Raw genomic sequence first — 22,669 nt, forward strand, 5'->3', positions numbered from 1 at the left:
CCAATAACTACCACTATGATACACAATAGTAGTTCCACAAGTTCAAAGTTTGATTAGGGGAAGTGAAGGTATATAGGTCTCCTAATTATCAGCCTATAGTTTAAGTTATGAAAGAGTATGGGAATATTTTCCTTATTCACAAAAAGGAGCAACGTATAAATACATCATACAAGCCTTATCATAGGCTAAATTATAGGCTGATAGTTAGGAAACTAGTTGATTACAAGATATTCATACAATATATTTAACATTGATCAATAGGTAGATAGGAAAAAAAAATCTTCTTTAAAGATACACTAGTATAATTATAAACCTATAGAAATATTCTCTAACTAATATCTTTAATAATACTACGAGTATTCTCTTAATGATATCTACGAAAATTTTCCAATCTCATATCCCTGATAAAATACTTGAACTCAACCCAACACATTTGACCTTTTATTATCAAAAGTTAATAGTTTTCGAAGCATTAAACAATTAAGCCCAAGACATGTTTAGATTCAAAACCCATTAATTGTCTACTCCTATCAACCAGGAGAAACAATAAGCGAAATTATGCTACGGAGTAATAGTCTAACACCATAAGTTAGTGATGGTAAAATTGGTAATTGGTAACACACGTTTCATTGGACTATTAATATTCTTACCTAGCAAATTACATCATCCAATCTTTTTTTTTTGACAATACATCATCTAATCAAAGCTACAAAGTACAAACTTGTTAAGAATTGACAAAACTCGTACTGTACAAACTACCCACTAAAATTGCTTGTTAAGATTTGACAAAACTTGTTAAGACATGTTTAGATTCAAAATCCATTAATTGTCTACTCCTATCAACCAGGAGAAACAATAAGCAAAAATAAGATATGATAAAATCTACAAACCCCCAATTATTAAGCCCACCTAAAAGTACAAACTTGTTAAGAATTGACAAAACTCGTACTGCACAAACTATCCACTAAAATTGCTTCAAAGACACAACACAAATACACGTGTAAGCACAATTTTCCTCGTTCAGACATTTCGTATCAGACAAAATTAACCCACAATCACATAACACAGAACAAAATACAGAGTACAGTACAATAATTCATAAATTAACCAGCAATTCAACATATAAACACAAAAATTCAAATTCAACATTTCGCACCAATTTTTTCATCTCATCATAGCAGAAACACTAAATTTGCGTATAATTTTTTCATCTCCCATTTTTTTCATTCTCTCTCCACCGGAAATTTATGAGTTTCTATCCGAAGAATTCGATCAAATCTTGAGATTTATCGCATAATTCATAATTGACATTTTCATTCCATTATAACAAAATTAAGTGTAATTACTAATTTAGTTCATAAATTTTCTGGAAATACAATAATAAACACAGGAATTCTTTTCACAAAAAAAAATAATAATAATGAAACAGGAAAGATCAAAGCAACACGTCAAGATCACACAAAAATAGTAATCATAAATTTCTTGAAAAGAATTAAGTTATCAAGTTAACAATTACAGTACAAAACAATGTAATCATAACATTAAGTTTCTTGAAATGCAGAGAAAATTAGAGTAAAATTCTTGAAATACAAGCAAAATCGAAGATATCAGAAGCTTAATTAAGGAAGAAGAAAGAGTTACATACATGTATTAGGCGTATTGCGTAATTCCTCCTTGGACCATTTCTCGACCTTCATCACTTCTCTCTTTCTCTTTCTCTGTGATTGTGCATAGAATTCCATTATCAAACTCTGTAGTAAGGTGAAGACTCTTTCCCGCTTTTAAAGAAATTTGAATTTTTTGTAAGTTTTTGGCAGTGAAATCCTCCTATTAGCGTTATATTTATAGAAAAACTGACTTAGGGTTAATGGGTTATCGATTTATGATTTTTTTCAATCGAGTTTTAAAAGATGAAACTTCTCGTACTTTAGTTCAGGCAATTCGGATTTCAGATCACCCAATAGAAGGTTCGAATTATTTCAATCATCTGATGTAGTCATATTCATATATATATAGTTCGGATTATACAAGGCTAGTCGGACAGAAACATTTACCAAAAATAAATTTTGCACTTTTTTATTATTATTATTATTATTTTTTTTTTTTGTTTTTTTTTTTTTTTTTCAATTTTGATCTCAATTTCGTTCCTCAAGGACCAAATGAGATCAAAAACCTTAAACCATCAATTTTATGGGCTTGAATATAATAGCACGTAAATTGAGATATTTTTCAAGCAATGCTAAATGAAGTTCTCTTTGGCACGGGTTATTATTTTAAAATGAGGCTTTTTGAGTAAAATGAGACATTTTCCACATCATGCTAGCTTGAAACCCAAATCCCGAAAGCCATCTGAACCACAAGTATTTAATACACACAAAACACAAATTTTTCATATGACACATGTCATCACAAGTCACTCATTATCCCCGCATTTCACCGCTCCACCGGAAATTTCCTGTCCCTACTGTACCCCCATATGACACATGTCACCTCCTTTAATTTTTTTTATTTATGTCTTTGTGCATTCTATAACTTGCAAATTCAAGGAAGAAAATGAAGTGTTTCATTTCCTCCATAATAATTAAAAAAAAAAAAAAAAAGTTGAACTAATTAATACACATTATATAAATATATGAATTATAATAAAATAAACAAAAGCTAACGAACGCCCCGGGGGCGTTGGATAAGCTTAAAGATTAATTTAAATTAACATTAAATACACCGATTGACGCGTGATTTTGTCATGCTTTCCCTAATTAATATCACTTTAGGTAACATTTTAAATTAGCAAAATCCTTATTATAATTCAAATACTATACATTTCAAAACCCAAGTATAGCTCAGGAATAATCTATTTGATAAATATCTGAGAGAAAACAAAATTACAAACACTAAAAACCCAGAGCAACACTTGGGTCATACCACAGGCCACAACACACTTCTGAAGTTCTGAACTAGTAGTCACCCATCATGAAACAGCAGCTGGGTATTTCCGTGCATTGTTTGTCTAAGCTGCACCACACAATTCTTAGCATGTTCAGCAGCATCAATTTTCCAATGTAATGAATCATTAACTGTCAGATCTTCTCCATGCCTTATAGCAAAACAAGCAGTAATATTGATCTTCTGAAGAGAAACAGTGTTCTTAGAAAGATAGGAAAGAAATTCCATGGTGTTTTTATCACCTCGAAAGCCAAATAATTTGACCTCCTTTAGATTCTGGTGCGGAGACATAGAAGCCAATTCTAGTGCAGGGTATTCCTGCCATGTAGGAATACATGGTGGGAGCTACAAGCAGCAGACAGTTTTTCAATCAGCATTATCCAATCAATCTATAACAATAAGGCAGGCAGTAAATAATCCACTGCACAAATGGAAATTCATGAATTGAAACTTAAGTCTGTAAGACTTTTGGAAGCAAACTTAATGAAGACAATCTAGCACATATTAACATGTAACACATGCATGTTGACAAACAGTATGAAACTCGCTAGAGACACTAATGCAGACACGTGACATATGTTTGACATCAAGCTCAATGATGGTTAGGGAGCTACTAAACACTGTTTTTCAAAATACAAAATACAACAGTAGGTAATGTCTAGAGCTCAAACAGTTAAACTGCTGGAATAATACAAGATACATAAGAAGGCCAAAAATTGTGGATATCATGATTCATTAGCACAATAGAGTTGATGTTACTAAGCTAGGTTTAGCACAATCATCATCATCATCAATCAAAGTCTTAATCCCAAAAGTGGGGTCGGCTACATGAACCAAAAGTGAGTATACCGTATATTCATCCACAAAAATCTTCTTCCTCCATCGCTTACGATCAAATACCTCATTCTCATACAAGTCCATTTGCTTCATTTCCTTCCTAACTCCTTCCAACCAAGTCATTTTCGGTCTCCCTCTACCTCGCTTAAGCTCTCCTTGATCCCACTCTTCCACTCTTCGTATCAGCACACCTTGTGGTCTCCGTATAACATCCCCGAATATTGTACATTATTGTGCTAGATTTAGCACAATAATGTACAATATTCCCCAGTTAATGCTGTTGGCATATAGTACACTGTTTTTACAGGTCATTAACCTCCAAATGCTCTTACGATATGGTAGCCATTATGTTACAGGTATTTTGTATCCAACTGTTTTAAAGTATTAGAACATCTTGTTTGCAGATGGCTTGTTTTCTATTGAAAAAAGCAATCAGATAGTAGAAAAAGGTATGCCATTTCCAATGGTTTCTTGGTTACAGGGAATCAAGACAAAGTGAATTGGTGACTGGAGCACATCTAACAGAGGCTAGAATAGTGTAAAAGTTTAATCTGTGCACAATCAGGTTGTCAGATGTGCAGTCAAGACAAGTAATCAGTTCAGCATATGTACTTCACCTGTCACTCCTTTCAGCACAGTGGTATATATTCCTGGAATGGCATCAGTTTCAGCACTCAAGACTATTTAGAGATGATTGAAAAAGGGGGAAGTTAGTTAAGCTCGAAAATCAGAAAAATGATGGCTTTGTGCAATGATCTATCATCTATGGATGGTCAGGATCCAAGTGTTAACTACATCAGTCCTGAAGAAGATTATTATAATAGAAATTTGTAAAAGTATTAATGTTGTTAAGCTTAGCAAGTGGAAAACTCTCACTGTTTGGCTTGAAAAGTTTAGGATAAACTGTTAGTTGGCTGTTTCATACGTTTTAGTAGCTTAGGGTACCTACTTAGTAAGAATGTCTTACCCTTTGTTGCTTTGTTCGTCTATGATTGTAACTTCATAAGCTACAACGTTAATGATATAATGTATGCTTCACTATGACCCTCTCCCCCCACCCCCCAACAAACAAAAAAGCATAGAAGCATAGACAAATGATATTGACCACCTATCCCATCTCTTTTATCACTCCCTCTAGGAAACAAATGGATTCATACCTGTTTTCAAGTAACATATGCTCTAGCCTGTCGGAAACAAATAGCTTTCCCTTTTTTATTTTCTTTAAAAAAAAAATACTACGTATATGTTTAAGAATTCATTCAAGTGTTGGCCAGGAAATGGGAGTTCAGAAGTACTTACAACTATCTCAAGTAGCTCCAATAAAGGGGCTCCCCTGATTATGGAAGCAACGACACTGTAGCCCAGGTAGGTCAACCAAGTAAATTTAACATCAACGACCAGTTGTTTTAGATTACTAAAAACACAAAGTTCCGTAAAATCACTCATGTCCTGCACAAGGCGCATAACAATACATCAGTAAATGGCAAAAACCACAGACACACACAAAAAAATGCTAACTGAATGTCCTTCAGTTCAGTGCTAACCTTGAAGAGATGAGCTGAAATAACCAAAGATTTAAGATTTGAAAAATGAGAGGAGAACTGAGTGAAAACGAAGTTTTTTGCTCTAGGCAAGATCACACTTGATTTACAGACTGGAGGAATTGATAGCCTTAGGGAAGCAAGCTGCTTAGCATCCTTAATAGAGAGAGTTGTTATATTTCCATCATACTTGAATGATATAAGATTTGGGGCAAAAACTTGCAAATATTGTAGGTCATGACAGCGGTACAACTCGAGTGATTTCAGGTTTGGGTGAGGAGCTGTATTTATTGCATTTACCAGGCCATAACTAAACTCCAAAAGAAATCTTTCAAGAGAAAAACAGCTAGATAAAATCAAGTTAAAAACATCGTCTGTGAGGTTTACAGTTCTTAGGCAGATATCTGTTAGAGACTGAAAGACATTGGGAGAAGCAAAAACATGAGCAGGAAAGTAATAGTTATTGGAATAACCAGGACTAAAAGATACGTTTAAGTTAAGGTCGAGCTCACAAACACCATGATTAATTGCAAAGGAAATCCATTCATCAAGATATTTCCCACTAATTTCTGAGGGACGTACAATCCTAAATTTATGCAAATTTTGAGCATTATATTGTCGTAAAATATTATCAATGCATCGCACATATGTTCGTTCGCCCATTTTTAATGGTTTCAAACATCCAAAGTTGAGATTAGGGCAGGAAGCCCACAAGTTTTTCCATCTCTTTGAAAGGACGCCAGTAGCTATTGCTTCCTTGAGTGTCAACCATGTCAAAATATGACACAGGATTTCATCTGGCATATCACTAATCCGCTCCTCCGCTCCAATTCTTTTACATCTCTGATTAATCAAACAATAATTCAATTCAATTAAATCCAATTCCCAGTCACCTCATTAATGTTGTTTCAACTAAAAAATTGTATGTCAATTAAGATAGAAAATTCATATACTGGTACCTAAAAATTCCCCAAATATTACAAAATTCAAATAATATTCATGTCCCAGCATAGATATATAAGTAACAATATTCACATCATCAAACAATTAAAACAAAGACCCAGAATTTTTTATTTTTTTTTTTAATTTAAAATATCCAAATCCCAGGATTTCATCCAAAATTAAGAGCAGATCATAGAATCAGGGGAATTTGAATTACGCATCAACATCAGGTTTGTATATCAATCGAGAGTATTAGTTAATTAATCAGTATAAAAATCTCCAAAAACTATTTGAACACTAAAAAAAACTAACCTTCAATACACCAAATTTCCGCAAATTTGTGGTGGCCATCGACTAATTAATCTTTAATTAAATTAATTATTTGATTCAATGAGAATTTGAGAACCCCATTCGAACACGAAGATACGCTTTATACTTATGGCTGTGTGCCTCTGTGTGTGTGGGAGTTGGAAGTTCAAACTAACGTTGTTGGGACTGGGGAAGACTATATACTTGGCCCGTTATTATTAACAAAGAAATTTTAATCCGGTTCGGCCCATTTTGGTATTATTAACAACGGCTACTTCACCAAAGGTCAATAAACACTTTATTAATTCACCAATGCTATCACGGTTTTCAAAATTCCCCAAATGACACCGAGTTTTTAAAAAATTCACCAAGTGTCATTAATGACTAATGTCCGTTAACTTTGTTAGTCATTAGGGCTTAATCATGACACATGTGGACACATATCAGTCTGCTATTTGTTTTTTTTTTAAAAGATAAATTAAAAGATAAACAAAAAACTCTAAATCCTAACCTAATCGAGCCCCACCATCGTAACCACTTGTCATAGCCAACCGACGGTCCTAAGCCAACCGTCGGAACTCCTTAACCTCCTGCCGGAACCCCCTAACCTCCCGTCTAGCTATCGGAACTTGCCGGAACCCCCTTACCTCCCTCAGAAACCCCTTGACCCACCAAAACCGCCGACTCCACTTAATCTCCCTTTCCTCCTCCTGAAAAACCACCCCAGCCACCGCAACCGTCTCACGCCATGCCCATAACTCCGTCTGCCCGACGACCCACAAAACTCCGCCTTCCTGACGACCCCGCCCTAATCCCCACCCCAGCCCGCACAACCACATCACGCATCACCGTAGCCACCGAAACCGACCATGAAAACCTAGAATAGAATCCGACCATGGAAACCCTTCACCCTCAAAGGCTCAAACGGCCGAAATCAACCTTGGAAAACTAGAATGGTCGATTTTTATGGACGATTTCGTCGTTTCAAGGGTGGAGGATATAGGATGGGTGGTTTTGCGTAGTGGTCGGAAAACCTGGGTGTTTTTTCGTGAGGGGGAAAAGCGGAAGGCACTAAGTCGTTGGTTTAAGGGGTGGTGGTTAGGCTGGTTTCGACGGTGGAGGTGAGGCAAATAAGTGTCGACGGCTGGGGTTGGGCTGCTGACAGCGGCACTGCGACAGTGGTGGTGGTGGAGCTGGGTTAGGGTTAGGAATTTTTAAAAAAAAAATTTTATTAAATTTTTTTCTTTTTTTTTTTTAGATTTTTTTAATTAAACCAATCATATATATCATGACATATGTCATGATTTAGCCTTGATGACTAACAGAGCTCATGGCCTTTAGTCATTAATGGCACTCGGTCAATTTAATTTAAACTCGGTGGTATTTGGTGAATTATTAAAGTTCTCAGTGGCATTTAGTGATTTTTTTTATTTTTGAAATAGTATAGGGAGGAGGTAAGAAGTCAAGGGATTCTCTCCAATCCTCTAAAATAACAAATGGGATGCTTGACAAATATTATGATGGTCCTTCAAAAGTATCAAAACCTAGCCATTTTTCACAACATATGTGGGTCGAATCTCCAAATTCGTGTGACTTTAATTTGTAATATTCGAGGTGTCATTCAACTTAATTTACTTCACTTTTTTTTCTTTCTATATTTGTTAAGTAATAAATTTATTTTTTCTCTTTTTATGAAGTACTCCAATCTCTAAATCTCTAATGACTATTATATACTTCCTCCGTTCTTTATTACTTGACCCGCTTTGACTTTTACACTATTCACCACCCCTCTTTTGACCGTCTTTTGTGAATAATATGTAAGGAAAAATATATTCATGTATGATTTTTTGGATTCGTCTCAATAAGAACTATCATAGTATATAACTTTTATAATTATTACTAATGGAGAATTTAAGTCATTGATCATTAAAGTTTTGCATTGGCAAGCGTGATAAAAGAAACAGGTCAAGTAAAAAAGAACAGAGGAAGTACTTGGTACATGACTTGAGATAATATATATACTCTTGTAATATGGTTTGATGATAACTTTAAGGAATTAAGCATGTAGACACACGGACACAATCACACAATTGGTTTTGATGGCATCATTTAATAAAGGAAATAATCTAGAAATTTCAAGTTTGCTAGATTATGTTCAAAAGGCTAGAAAGTGTGGCCTTTTAAGAATTTTCCCATCCCGTCAAAAAAAAAATGAACTATTCCAACTATAAGCTGCCAAGAACCAACGTCAAAGCTACAATTAGGGCACATCCCATGTGATAAATCTACATTATTATTATTGACATTGATGTTTTTAATTTATTTATTTATTTATTTATTTATTATTATTATTATTACTATTACTATTATTATTATTATTAGTATTATTTAACAGAAATTAATTTCTTGGAAGTATAATTGATTCTTCGTAGTAGGACAACATTGGTATCGAATTGTTGAAAGAATAAAAGTCGGTGGTCAACTCACGTCAACATAAAGAGTTAGAGTGTCTCTCTATATTAGTATATGTTGTCCATAGACCATAGTTTCTTGATAATTTCCGAGATCAATAATATAGGTAAATAGGTAATATTATATCTCAAAATAAACCAATGAAAGTTTAGGGCTGCAATTCCTACATACAAACAAGTCATAACTATTTATATATACTGCTGTTGTCAAAAAAAAAAAAAAAAAAAAAAAAAAAAAAAAAAAAAACCTATTTATATATACAAATTAAATGAGTCGTAATGATTCTTTTAGATTTGAAATGGATCAATTATAAAAGACCAGGCAATTAATTATATGAGAGTGATGATCGAAAACATTATGATATCATACACTAGATTATGTTGTTTGGCTTTGTTAATAAGTTAGCTTCTGCCTCATAGATTAACCATCAATTTTTCTTAAGTTTATTTCTCTGTAACTCACACACATGATGACTAATTGAACGAACCCTTAAGAGTTAGGAGACTAGATAAACGTTATATGACCAATAAGTTACTTTTATAATAATTATGTACGTGTGAATATATATGTGATTGTTGATACGTTCCTTATGTATGTGTAGGATTGTAGGTTATGTTACACACGCTACCATGCGCACGCAAGAAAGTCGTGATATGATATACCCGCTTGAATCATATAGGAGCAGATAATACAAAGCTATCCACTAAAGAAATGGGAATCAAACAATTACATTTAATTTCTCTTTTTATTTTTTATTTTTATAATTGATTGGAATCTGATCCTTACAAAGAAAAGAAAAGGTTTACTATGAGAATCTCTTTGAAAATAATGCATGCTACTACAACTTGTTCTCTATTCTATCGAATACTTATAAACTTGAACATACACTTGTGCATTCCATATACAAAATTGAACTAATTTCTATGAAACAAATAAATTAAACTAATTGACTAGCTTAAAGATGAAATTAATTTTTTTTGGATTCAAGTCTTGTTAAGCCCAACCTTGCTTATACTTGCGAAAAAGATCCTCAGTTTGAGCATTCCTGAATGCACTACAAGCGATTACGTAAACAAAGATGAGCACGACGACAGTGATTATGAGGATGATATTGGCTTTCCTCCATTCATCCCTTAGGTTTCCTAGAAGCCCTGCCTTACAAGAGTTACAATTGTAGCATAGTTGGCTTTGATCGGAGCTCCATAACGTGCAATCCGGGTCAGCTGCCGGGTTTGTAGGGTTAGTCCATATTGTTGGGTTCACATATTGGTAGCCACAGATGTCTGGAGGTTTACAGCACCCTGACTGTAATAACAGGAATGAAAAGTACTTCAAAATCTTAAGTCCACTATTTTTCAGCAATTACTGTAACATTTTAGTTTTGCTAATGAAGGGCAGTTGAAAGTGGCAATAAGGTCATTTCATATTTTCAATGATAAAAGATCATCAATAATTGAATTTTATGAATGTTACACCATGCTAATGTGACCCACCTAATGCTATATAGGGAAACATTAACATTAACACTATGATACGGCCATGACTAGATTATTATTGACAACTAGATGACTAGCTAGATGTCTTGGTCCAATGATAAGTGATTACTTGTTTCGTTTCGACAACATTAACAATTACCGTCTTTTATTAGAGTTATAGATGCGATGAAAGAGCTACAATAGATATGATATAGATGGAATTGAATCTCGTGTTTTATGTACCACCAATGAGACAACACCACACAGTGTGACAAGTTTTAGTGCGAATATGCATGCCCCACATTATCAACGTAAATTCTGGTAATTAACAGCCGAAACAAAAGGCAAAAATGCACTAATTTCTACTTAAAATTAGTTTTATAATTCCAGTGGTTCACAAGATGACATGCATCAGTTTGCAAACAATAAAATGCTTTTCTACCTGCTACAATGAAGACAATTCCATATTTTCTAAATTATTCTACTTTTTTCGGCTAGAACAGACCACTTTCTTTGAGTGATAAAAAGATTGATTCTCTGAATTTCAAAATAAAATTGATTCCCCACATAGTACCTGATTAACTATAGAAGTTTCTCATAAAATTTTGAATAGAGTTTTTAAATTTTTATAGTGGGAATTTTAGTGATTGATTAATATTAAACTAAACAACAATTTTAATTGACTTTGGTTAGCACATGACTGATAAAAATAGTGCAACCACTGGTGGACCATACCCACTAATTAGCAGCAAAGATAATTCATATGGTTTTCACTCAATAATTTTGATCCACTTTATGATATTCCAGATCTAGATCATTATAGAAATACACAATTTCTAAGCTATGATCAACACTTTCTACATATTCATCATTTCAACTAGCTATCTAGTACTGTACTACTAGTTCCTTTAAACTCTTTAAGTACTTACAGTACAAAGTTGTTACAAGTAGTTAAGGTAAATTAGATTAGTATTCCAAAAACGCTAATTATAAGTGAAATTTGTTTTATACGAGTACTTCATTACCTAAAACGAGAACGAGTAATTATCATGTGAGTAAAAAATACTCAGTACTTCAAGTATAATTAAGTAGACTTAACAAAATCCGTATTTTCTTAATTATGGGCCTCAAAAGTTTAGTACAAAGCAGGGGAGTGTGTCAGAGAAGCAGCGTATGAAAACGCCAAGCTACTTTCAGAGTACCTTCTTAGCCTTTCATTCTTGATCAGATTTACTGTTTGTACTTATCAAGACTTCAAGTCAACCTTTAAGTGTGACAAGTTTTCAACATTTTCTTTCAAGTTTCAACATCTAACCAAACTAATTTTAGACTCATAACTTCATAAATGCGAATCCCTATTTCTATAACCTTAATCTAACAACAAAAATAAGTTATGGATTGCTAGTATTTCTAAAGTAACTCCGTAACAATTAGTGCTACCCTTATATGTGGTCTTAATATTTATTCTAATCCGAGTTAAATCAGTTAATGTCTTACATTTTCAAATATTATGCTAATTATAGTGTTACATAAAATTGAAATTGCATAACAAAATTACGCGTCACATTAGTAATTTTCCACAAGAAGAATAAGATAATTAATAGGAAAAGTGTGTACCTGAAGAGGTGAGATATGAGCAACAAAAAAATCAGGAGCACCCACAAATTGAGAATTGAGCTTAGCACAAAAATTGGTATCAATCAAGCAGTTTCTAATCTTAAACCAATTCTCATCATTAGTAACATGGTCCTTAAACCAATTAGAGAACCCTTCTAGGCGGTACTCCTTGTACCCCCGGCCCGGGACCTGTGTCGACCCATCGGGCCGGGTTACGACGAAAGCGAAGATGAGGAGGACAAGGAGGAGAGTAATAAGGATAGCCATACAACAAAGATAAAGAGCTAAGAGGCTTTCTTTGTACCAATAAGCCCCAACAAAGCCTATTAGTGAGATGACTAGGATAAGAAAGCCGAGCACGACAACGGGCCACCGGAAGAGGTGGACACACTCGTTGTCGGGCTTGGAAGCGAGCCATAGGCCCGAAGCAATGATTGGGATTGAACATAGGAGTGCTATGAAGTTTAGTATTGCTGTTATATTGTTACTTAGTCCCATGTTTGGTTCGTAGCGGGTTAAGTGGACTCTCTCTCTTGGTGACGGGTGCGGCCGAGGTGGTGTGAGGGGGAAGTGGGATGTAGAGGGGGTGAAGTGAGTGAGAAAGGGAGCAAGAACACAAAGAGGATGATGATGAAATGCGGTGATAGGTGATGTAGAATTTTTAGGGAGGGAGTAAAGTTGTGAACTAACTTTGCATAAAGAGACGCCGACGTAAGTTTGGAGTGGAAACTTTAAGGCATATTATATGCACAATGCACTGAGAGTTTGACTACTTGTAGTTCAGTGGACCCTTTGGTACACGTATGCTTATTAAGGTATTATATTATAATTAGTAATGAGTGTTTGATAAAATTTTGGGATAAATTAGAAAGGAGATTAAATCTTACTTACATCATAGTCTATGGTATTTTGCATAAACTACTTAAAAAAAAAATAGATGTATTGTCATTTAAATTACTTGGATTAAAAAGTATTGTACTCTATAGTCCAATAATCTTATGAGATTTCTACGGGAATTGATTAAGTTGAAATTACTTCCTTCTATTCATTGCTATGAAAATTGATTCTTTATAACTTGTTCAGTGCCCATGTATAATTGGTTGGAGCTCAGTTAGTTATAGTCTATTAACATTTTGTCCACCAAAATCACTAAGTGTGCTAACATGCGTAGATGTCTTATTTAATACATTGCCATTGATAAATATTGAGTTACTTCAAGATCACTAATACGATACTACTTCCGTTTCATATTATTTGTAACAATTAGACAATTTTTATCGTTGCAAATAATATGAAACGATATTAATATGATTTTGAAACAAAGTCCATAAAATCAACATTGTTAGATAGTCTAATCACGTTGTGGATCGAACACAAACCACACAAAATTGTGCAATCCAATCCAATCCAATCCAATCCAAAGAAGCAAAAGCAACCATCAACACCAAACTCGTATAAGGGGCCATTTGTACATTTTTATACCAAAGAGTCCAAGGAATAATATTGTCTCAGCCCAATATTTGTAATCACAATAATTATAGTCTTGACAAACAAAATGATCAACTTTACCACGTCTTTAATTCTCTCTTGATCACTCTTCTATCTTAATTGAATCCTGCGTAATTATGCCAGTTCATCACTTTGACATCCTACCCTACGGAATTATTGACAGTTCATAGAAGATGTACAAAATCAAATTAAAATACCCACAAAAATTATAAATTTGGTCGTTGCAGTAGAATGATTACAAAAAGCAATCTTAAGTAATCAGTCAAATATAACTCGTCTTCTTTATCATTATTGAGTGACTTCCGGCCATTGGAATCTGAACCCAGAATTAAAAAAAAAGAAAGATCTGAAATTTACCTTTTTGATTGATTAATTTTGGAAATTAGAGACAAATATTTTCTGGGTATTTGATTTTAGTAATTGGGGATCGGTGATTTGGCGGGAAGTTAGTGGGTTTTGTTAATGGCGGAGGATAATGTAAGAGGGTTGGTACTAGCAGTGGGTTCAAGTGTGTTTATTGGAACCAGCTTTATCTTGAAGAAGAAGGGTCTTCGCCGTGCTGCTGCTAATGGCACCCGTGCAGGTTTGTCCAACTTTTGCTTTTTATTAATTGACTTATTTTTGAGTTGTATGATTCTGGGTATTTAAATATTTGATGATTATAGTAGTTATTAAACTTTGAATATAGATTAAGCAATTGACCTGTGAATGTTGTCAATTTGACAAAATTTAACATTTTTTGGCTCTGAAATGGTTAATTGTTGCTGTTGTTCTCTTCTTTAGTTTGTTTATATTTGTCTATGGGTTGATCTTCGTAGATTTGCAGTGTTTGGTATGTTAATTTCAAGTTAATATATGTTGGATTGAATAAGAAGTCGAATTGTCTGGTATATGAACTTGAAATTCTAGTCAGTTACTGTGTGAAATTCCCTCCTTTTAGTGAAAAGGATGATATTTGGTGGCTTAGATATTAACTTGAATCATGAGAATGCAAAAAGGAATAGTGAATTAGTTATGTGGACATCGTCGTGGAGTATGAAATTTTGGGTTGCTTACATGACAAGTTTGGGGTGGGTGACCTTTTTGGGCTGTGAAAAGTATTTCTTTGTTGGTTGTAAGGAGGGTGGGGTGGGGTGAGGTGAGGTGGGGTGGGTGGTGAGTGTAAGGAGAAGGGGGGTTCTACACCATGTCAATTGGCTCACTTATTAGGTTGCAAATGGTAGCTACCTGAATCGGTGGAAATCAACAGTCGAATTGCTTAGTGTGATAGCTGATAGGTGGTTATACAGCAGCAACACCATTGGTTGTGTATGGTGATCCTGGTCTAATTTGTCTTACCCCAACCGGTTGAAACTAGAGTGCCTATATGTAGTAGTAAAACAAAATTAGTGTCAGTAAAACAGTACAATTAAGGCAACACTGGCTCAGTATGTAGTTCTGCAGTGTATGTGACGTGGGATGGTTTGAAAGTTGGGAGCTTGTTGGACTGCTATGCTTTTTAATCCCGAATTCTGTCTGATCACTCTGATGGCCATGGATTGATCGTTAAATCAGTAGGCGCTGTACGAAAGGCATTAAAGATATTGGATTCGTGCACTTAAGAAATTTATTTTCCAATAGGTTAGAAGTTGCTCTCTTTTTATGCAATAAGTACTTGCATACATAGATGTAACATATGACCATTGTTGTCCTTCTTATCTTTAGTGAATCTGCCTTCCTTTTGTGAGAATAATTTCAGTGAGAAATGCCCTTCCCTTTGTTAATGCTTCCCAAATCAAAAAATAAGAGTTCCTCTAGATTAATATTAATTTAATCAGAATGAGGGCATCTACAAGTGTTATCTGATTTCTATTGCAGGTATGCTAGATGCCATTTCTCAATAACGATGATTAAATTCACTAAAGAAATGAAATAATTCACCCATAGTCAGGTACTGTTTGACAAATCAAATGTATTTACGGTATAAACTTCTTTTCCTTCTATGCTATCTGTCTAACAGTTAACAACCTACCACTTAAGGGTCTCTGCATATTTTCATAGTTCTGTGATAGAGCCATGTCATTTTATAGTGCACAAAAGGTTTCCCATGATCCTCCATATACAGTGTGCTGGTATTTTGTTTTGGTAATAGAAAGTTATTATTTACCTGTTTTTCTATATTTCACTGGCATCAATGCTGATTATGCCTTTACTCCGTCAGCCTACTTATTCTGTATTTTAAATCATTTTTGTCTGACAATGTAGGATATGGAGGCTACACTTATTTGCTAGAGCCACTCTGGTGGGCAGGAATGTCCTTAAGTGAGTGCAGGCTCTTTCCCTGCCTTAAACTCTAGTCTTTTAAGTTATTAATGTTTGTGTGGGTTACTGCTCATTTTTAAAGATCAAATCTTTTCTCTCTGAAATTCTTAAAAACAGTGTTTATTGGAGAGGCTGCAAACTTTGTGGCATATGCTTATGCTCCAGCTGTTTTGGTAACACCTCTTGGAGCGTTAAGTATTATAATTAGGTAAACTGGATTGAATATCTTGAAATATTGTTAATTACAAATGCAGTTAGTCTGATAATCTGATTTCACTTGCCTGATTTGTTCAGTGCGGTTTTAGCACACTTCATGCTCAAGGAAAGGCTGTCAAAGCTTGGTGTCTTGGGATGTGTGTCTTGTATAGTGGGGTCGGTGGTAATTGTTCTTCATGCCCCACAGGAGGCAGCACCAACTTCTGTTCAACAAATTTGGGATCTGGCAAGTCAAACAGGTCATTTCAAATGACGTCTAGCAATATATTTAGTTATACCTGTTCTGGCCTATAGTCATCCTAACTGATATTATCATATTCTTCTATGATCAGATTTCTTGATTTATGTGGCGGCTTCATTATCCATTGTGGCAGTTTTGATTTTGCACTTGGAGCCACTCTATGGGCAGACAAATTTGTTGGTTTACTTAGGGATATGTTCTTTGATAGGTTCACTGACGGTAAAAAGTTCTGTTGATACTTTGAAAATTCACTTGTCTATTTGACTTTTGCTTCCTCCTTCAAACTATGGGTCTTAATATATAGCCACTCTGCAGGTAGTGAGCATCAAGGCTATTGGAATAGCTATAAAACTTACTCTGGAGGGGACAAACCAGCTTATCTATCCACAAACTTGGTTTTTCATGACTGTGGGAGCAGTCTGTGTCATTACACAGTTAAATTACCTGAACAAGGTTTGCATATTGTTTTACTGTATGCTTTTCTTTCTTTTATCTTTCAATTTGACTCCTTTCATTTTTTTTTAGAAGTGATTTGTTGCTAATACGAGCCATCAAAGTAATATTATCGTGGTGAATATCAATTCTCTCCTCAATTTCTGGCTATATAATATTCTCTTCCTGGGATGTATGTACATTTGAGTGATGACAAGACATTCTTGCAGAACCTCATTTCCTAATCACTTAAGTATTTTCAATTTTAATCTGTGACTTATAACCCATTTTGTTTCAAAGGTGTTGCTATTTTTTTTTTTCCTTTGGGGGCTTGGTATTAGATGTATGGCTTTGCCACTTGCTCCTAAGTGCTGAGATGTGAATGAAAGATAGAATGTTATATGAGCTCTTGCGTCCAGGATTTAAGTAAAGGTTTTAGTTTTAGTAAACAATGGAAGGGTTATCAAGAACTCTCAATATTTACCTATTCCATTGCTATAGCCCATGTAGGGTTTATGATGTATCAATCGAATGCGGTACAATTCAGTATGTCATTTTTTAAGGTCTATATTCTGTGATATCTTCCTTGCAGGCACTTGATACATTTAATGCGGCATTAGTATCTCCAATATATTATGTGATGTTCACGACCCTGACTATTGCTGCTAGTGCAATCATGTTCAAGGTAGATTCGTAGACTAATCATCGAGTTTTTTCTGTTTTATATACTTTTATGAGTTTAATCAATATTATGCTCCAAGTAGGGAGAATAACCTTTAAAACGTATGTATCATTTCAGGATTGGTCTGGTCAAGATGCAAGCAGCATAGCTTCTGAAATATGCGGCTTTATTACAGTTCTCACTGGTACAATCATACTACATGCTACAAGAGAACAAGAACAAACCACCACCTCAGGTAGGTTATCCGGCATGATGTTAACTCCCTAAGTTAATTTTTATTTATCAATTTACCTTTCCCTTACAATTAACAGAAAATGGTCTGTCTTGACCTGACACTTTTTATCCTTCTTATATTGTGTTGACTTTAAACAACAGCTTCTTGAATCGAAAATTGTGATTTGCAATATGTATGATCACCATAGTATGCCATAGAATAACCAACAACAATTTTTTCCAAAGATCTAACAAACTATGCTCTGTTTCATCACATTCATTCAATTTCCTGTTTTATGACTACAGATTCACGAGGCAATGCAGGACCTGCCAATTGGTACTCAACTGGAGAGAGTCAAAAATTTGGTGATGAGGAGCACCTAATTACATTGCACAATACAGACTTTTTTGAATGACAAGGTTGAGATAAACTCGATTTTAAAAGTATGGTGAGACATTTTTCCACTCAGGAAAGCAGTCACTGACAGTGCCTTCAGCTAAAGCTCGAAAGAGCTTTTCGTTATCGATAATGGCCTTGTGTAGGAAGTGCGCTGTTGTGATGAATTAGAGCGTGCTGGTAATCCTGTGGCACTGAAGTGAGCAACACTGTCTGAACAATTAAGGTTTGAAATTACTTGCCTTTGCAGATTGCAAGTCATCTGATAGCACATTGCTAGATACAGCGATGGCCAGCAGCAATGTTTGTATCTAATTTTTGTGTGTGTTGCTTGCCTCATAGTCTATACATGTACATAACCCCATTGTTTTCTGGCATTTGAAGATATGATTTTATTCTGTGATTAAATTGATGTATTCATTCTGTGAGCAACACTGTCTGTATCTTTTATGTAATCCTATTGTTGACAGTCACATACTCACATTCTTCTGAATTGATAAAAAATAATTGGTTTTATTTTTGCCAGAAAACCTGAGTTTTGCAATTTGCATAATGCAATTTGTATATAATTCCAAAAAAATACTCAGTGGTATACATTGTAGAATATGTGGTGTGCTGTTAGTAAGTGTCAATTTATGAAGCTTACACAATTTGGGAAAAACACGTGGAATTTTGAGAATGCAGTCTAGAGTCTAGACAAATACAGTAAATGATGAAGTTGAACGTGCAATACTCCAAATTTCTGAGAAATATCCAGGCTGGACCACTTGCTCTAAGGTCACATTACATGATGAACCTCATATTGTTAGTAGAATAATTCATACTACAAGGAAACTAAATACAATGAGGAATTTCTCTTCAATTGTTGTCTCTCAAACCTTCCGGAGATAAAATTGGTTTATTGGAAGGATGTGGAAGAATATATTGTCGTAATACATGTATATTGGGCCTCCCTTCAATCTAAGGGGGGGGAAAAAAAAAAAAAAAAAACTTCCTATTTTACTATTGTAATTTTTACTAATAGTTATTTTTTTTTTAACGTAATTTTTACTAATCTAAACATTATCTTATCTAAAATTATCTGAATTAATTAATATTTAATATATTTTACGTATTTTATTGAATAATTTTTCTTTTGATACGAAGTTGAAGTCAAATGACATTAGGATTGAAATTTGGTTTAAAAAAAAACCATAATTAAATCCTTATCAAAGTTTGTATAAACACAATCAAAACAACACTAATCAACTCAAAATTAGGAAACAAAACCAAAATAAATTCCAATTGTATTTATACTTTTCCCAATTCCTAGTATGACCAAAATTTCCTTAATTAGCTGCCAACTCACGCAACTCGATTCCCTTTTATACCCCTCTTTAACATATCCTCATCCTTCTTCTCACTTCACATCTCCAAACACACACACACACACACAAACTTCGAAGAGAGAGAAAGATTAACAAACAGACACCCTTTTAGAGAGAGAAACAATGGCGGCAACTGTTTCATCAGTTTGGGCCAAGCCCGGAGCTTGGGCCTTAGACTCCGAAGAACACGAAGACGAACTCACCCAACAGATCATGCCTCAGCCCACTAAGCCCGAACCACCTGCCGCCGATTTCCCATCCTTAGCCGCCGCAGCCGCCGCCAAGCCCAAGAAGAAGAACAAGGCCCAAACCCTTTCTTTGGCTGAGTTTACCACTTATGGGGCACCGGCCCAAAAGCCCAAGCCCAAAGCTTTCGCCGTCCCCCAACGGCTAACCCAAGATGAGATGCTCGTTCTTCCCACCGGACCACGCGAGCGAACCGCCGAGGAGCTCGAAAGACCTCGCCTTGGTGGTGGGTTCCGAAACTATGGCGGCGGCAATAATGATAATTCTAGGGTTAGGGTTTCTGATAGGAGTTCTAGCAGAGATAGGGATATGGGCCCTTCTCGGGCCGACGAAGCGGATGATTGGTCTAAGACGAAGAAGTTTAGCTCTTTCGGTGGTGGTGGTGCGCCGGAGAGGTCTGATAGGAGAGAGAAAGTTGGGTTCTTTAATTCGAGTCGGGCTGATGAGGTTGATAATTGGGCCTCTAATAAGAGTTTTGTTGCTGCCCCTGTTGATGGGCCTAGGAGGGAGAGACGGATGGGGTTTGAGTCGTATTCAAATGGGTCGGGTCCGGATTCGGGTAATTGGTCGAAATCGAAGGAGGAGAGAGGTGGGAGTGTTGGTGGTGGTGGTGTTGAGGCGGATACTTGGGGAAGGAGGGAGAGTGTTGGGGCTGGAGGTGGTGGAAGTGGAAGGCCTAGATTGAATTTGCAGCCTAGGACATTGCCTGTTGTGAGTAATGACAATGTGACTCCGACTGAGGCGGCGAAAGGGGTGAATTCCGGGCTGAGTTTTACTCCTACCGAGGTGAAGGCGAAAGGGGCGAATCCGTTCGGGGAGGCGAGGCCTAGGGAGGAGGTGTTGGCAGAGAAAGGGAAGGATTGGAAGGAAATTGATGAGAAATTGGAGGCTGTAAAGATTAATGGTGAGAAGAGTGAAGGGTTTGGGAGAAGGGGGTTTGGGCTTGGGAGGTCTGACTCTGGTGATGATGTTAAGAGTTGGAGGAAGCCGGAATCGGCTGATGCTGTTACTTCTCCTCCTGGATCAAGGTTTGATCCTGTTCTTTTCTAATTGTGAATGTGTAAAGCTCATTGTTTTGATTTTTTATTGGTTGTGTTGTTAATGTTTAGAGAATTTATTATGAATACATTCTTTGGAAGATTGCATTATGGTAGTATATTGTTGATGCTTGCAAATTGTAATCAATATGATCATTAGTGGGGTTGGGATTAAGCTGTTGAGATGCTTGTTAGGGCAATGAAGAATCAATGAATTTGTGGGGTTTGCAAATAATCCCTAGATTGACATTATAAGCCATTTTAGTTGTTGATAATTTGACATGGGTTATGTTTTTATCTTAGAGTATTAGTTACTTGCTGTTATGTGAGTGTAGAAATCATTGGATATTGTTGCAGTATCTATTGTTTGGAGTTTGGGCAATCAAAAACTACGATTACTCGATTGATGGATTTTTGGTAATAGTTATGGATAGGCTTCATTTGGCATTGGATTAATGCCTTGGGCTGCTAGTTTTGGTCTTCATAACTTTGATTCTTGGTGTTGTATATTGTTAGGGATCAGAATTTTATGAGCATGACATGAAAGTTTCATGATTGTGTGGACATGAGAATAAGGATGTTGATGCTTTCCATTGTTATATATGTGAGTAGGGAAGTATTAATAATTTAATATTCCTTTTCATGGAAAAAACTTAAGTGCACTAGATCCTTGCTATCTAAAGAATTGACTGTTGAGTACTTGACATGAATTATATCGTAGCTTCTCATTACAAAATATACGGCATTCACATATTATTCAATTTAGAACTGCTTGTTATTTTCATCAGAAAAATTTATTGCTCATTTTTGGTATCTTTTTGTAAGAGGTGGGGGTTGCAACTTGCAAGTATGTGATGCTGTTTGGCAGTTTGCTACAATTGTGAATTCGTGATAGTGCACTAGATCTTAAGATATATCTTTCAAATTCTGTGGTGGTTTTTCTCTATTATTTGAATTCACAGAAAGTTATCTGTTTTCTCTTAGTTTATCAGTCTGTCTCCATCTGGATAGTCTGTTTATGTGTTAGCATTGCATTTGAACTCTCTGAATTTGGAATATTGAAGAATTTATGCAGTTTATTTATTTATATCATAATATATATTAGTGTATCTTTTATATAAAATATAAGCTATTTCTCTTATAACAGTTCTAATTGCTCTTGTTTTTCTTCTTCCTATTGGATATGATATAGTGTTGATACAACAGAGAATAACGCCATTACAGCCGAGAGTACTACTGAGAGCGCTTCTGAGAGTGTTGAGAAAGTTTCAGAAGATAACTGAAGACCATCAATGATGGAATAGCAGAGTGGAGCGTGGGTTTTTGATCAATTGAGAATCAATTTTTGATAGTCGTCTTAGATAGGTACATTCTTTAGGGCCTGGAAAACCTGAAAGGTCATAGTGTTTGTGCTGTTTTTTTGGGTAGCAGGGTGGTCACCTGAATGTTAAGTGTTAATGTTTGTTTTAACTTATAACTACAGTTTCGTTGCTTATGCTTGGAGTATCTGGCTTTGCAAAAAGATTTTTGTGTGATAGTGAGTTATTATTGATATAAAAGGGATCCAATAACAGCAGCTAGGCTGCTGTTGCCGTGTTAATTTAGTAAATCCTTTGAAATCTTGTAACTGTTGAACTGTTTTTCGGTTGTGGCCTTAGAAACTTAGAGTTCAGTATAAAATTTATGCAAATGCTTTGGAGTTCTGTATTCAATGTACGATTGTTTAGCTATAGCTTTTCTAATTCTCGATACTTAAATCTTGACTTTTTGGTTCCTAGTTTGTGCCTAAGCAATGTGATTGAAGATGAATTTAGCAAGTTACTCAGTAGATAACCCAAAATAAAACTTGAAAGGAGTCTAGAGAGCTTTTGTGCCAGAAGTTTTACTGGCCT

The 22,669-nt window shown here is 35.3% G+C and overlaps 4 protein-coding genes across 5 annotated transcripts; 2 read left to right on the top strand and 2 right to left on the bottom strand.

Annotated features, from left to right (window-relative positions):
• Positions 1-2,454: 2,454 nt before the first annotated feature.
• LOC145619345 (F-box/LRR-repeat protein At3g26922-like) lies at positions 2,455-7,737 on the bottom strand. 2 transcript variants are annotated; one of them, XM_081674020.1, is made up of 4 exons: positions 7,084-7,737; positions 5,325-6,164; positions 5,080-5,229; positions 2,455-3,288 (listed from the first exon to the last, which is right to left on the bottom strand). In XM_081674020.1, the coding sequence occupies exons 2-4, from the start codon at positions 6,123-6,125 to the stop codon at positions 2,962-2,964; spliced, it is 1,278 nt and encodes a 425-aa protein (XP_081530146.1). In that variant the 5' UTR covers positions 6,126-6,164; positions 7,084-7,737; the 3' UTR covers positions 2,455-2,961. The 2 variants fall into 2 exon arrangements, with proteins under 2 accessions (XP_081530146.1, XP_081530145.1); XM_081674019.1 differs by lacking the exon at positions 7,084-7,737 and adding an exon at positions 6,576-7,070.
• Positions 7,738-9,770: 2,033 nt separating this feature from the next.
• Positions 9,771-12,841, bottom strand: LOC145620409 (tetraspanin-2-like). Its single transcript, XM_081675084.1, has 2 exons — positions 12,137-12,841; positions 9,771-10,349 (listed from the first exon to the last, which is right to left on the bottom strand). The coding sequence occupies exons 1-2, from the start codon at positions 12,632-12,634 to the stop codon at positions 10,038-10,040; spliced, it is 810 nt and encodes a 269-aa protein (XP_081531210.1). The 5' UTR covers positions 12,635-12,841; the 3' UTR covers positions 9,771-10,037.
• Positions 12,842-13,739: 898 nt separating this feature from the next.
• On the top strand, positions 13,740-18,582 carry LOC145621091 (putative magnesium transporter NIPA6). Its single transcript, XM_081675829.1, has 9 exons — positions 13,740-14,228; positions 15,890-15,946; positions 16,064-16,154; positions 16,241-16,401; positions 16,495-16,622; positions 16,719-16,856; positions 17,428-17,520; positions 17,635-17,752; positions 18,037-18,582. Exons 1-9 carry the CDS (start codon positions 14,108-14,110, stop codon positions 18,144-18,146), a joined length of 1,017 nt encoding a protein of 338 aa, XP_081531955.1. The 5' UTR covers positions 13,740-14,107; the 3' UTR covers positions 18,147-18,582.
• A 927-nt stretch (positions 18,583-19,509) lies between these two features.
• Positions 19,510-22,489, top strand: LOC145621090 (eukaryotic translation initiation factor 4B3-like). The gene is made up of 2 exons (XM_081675828.1): positions 19,510-20,768; positions 21,970-22,489. The coding sequence occupies exons 1-2, from the start codon at positions 19,618-19,620 to the stop codon at positions 22,058-22,060; spliced, it is 1,242 nt and encodes a 413-aa protein (XP_081531954.1). The 5' UTR covers positions 19,510-19,617; the 3' UTR covers positions 22,061-22,489.
• The last annotated feature ends 180 nt before the right edge of the window (positions 22,490-22,669 follow it).

Source organism: Chenopodium album, chromosome 27 (assembly GCF_948465745.1).
Source record: "Chenopodium album chromosome 27, dcCheAlbu1.1, whole genome shotgun sequence".
NCBI classification, from domain to species: domain Eukaryota; kingdom Viridiplantae; phylum Streptophyta; class Magnoliopsida; order Caryophyllales; family Amaranthaceae; genus Chenopodium; species Chenopodium album.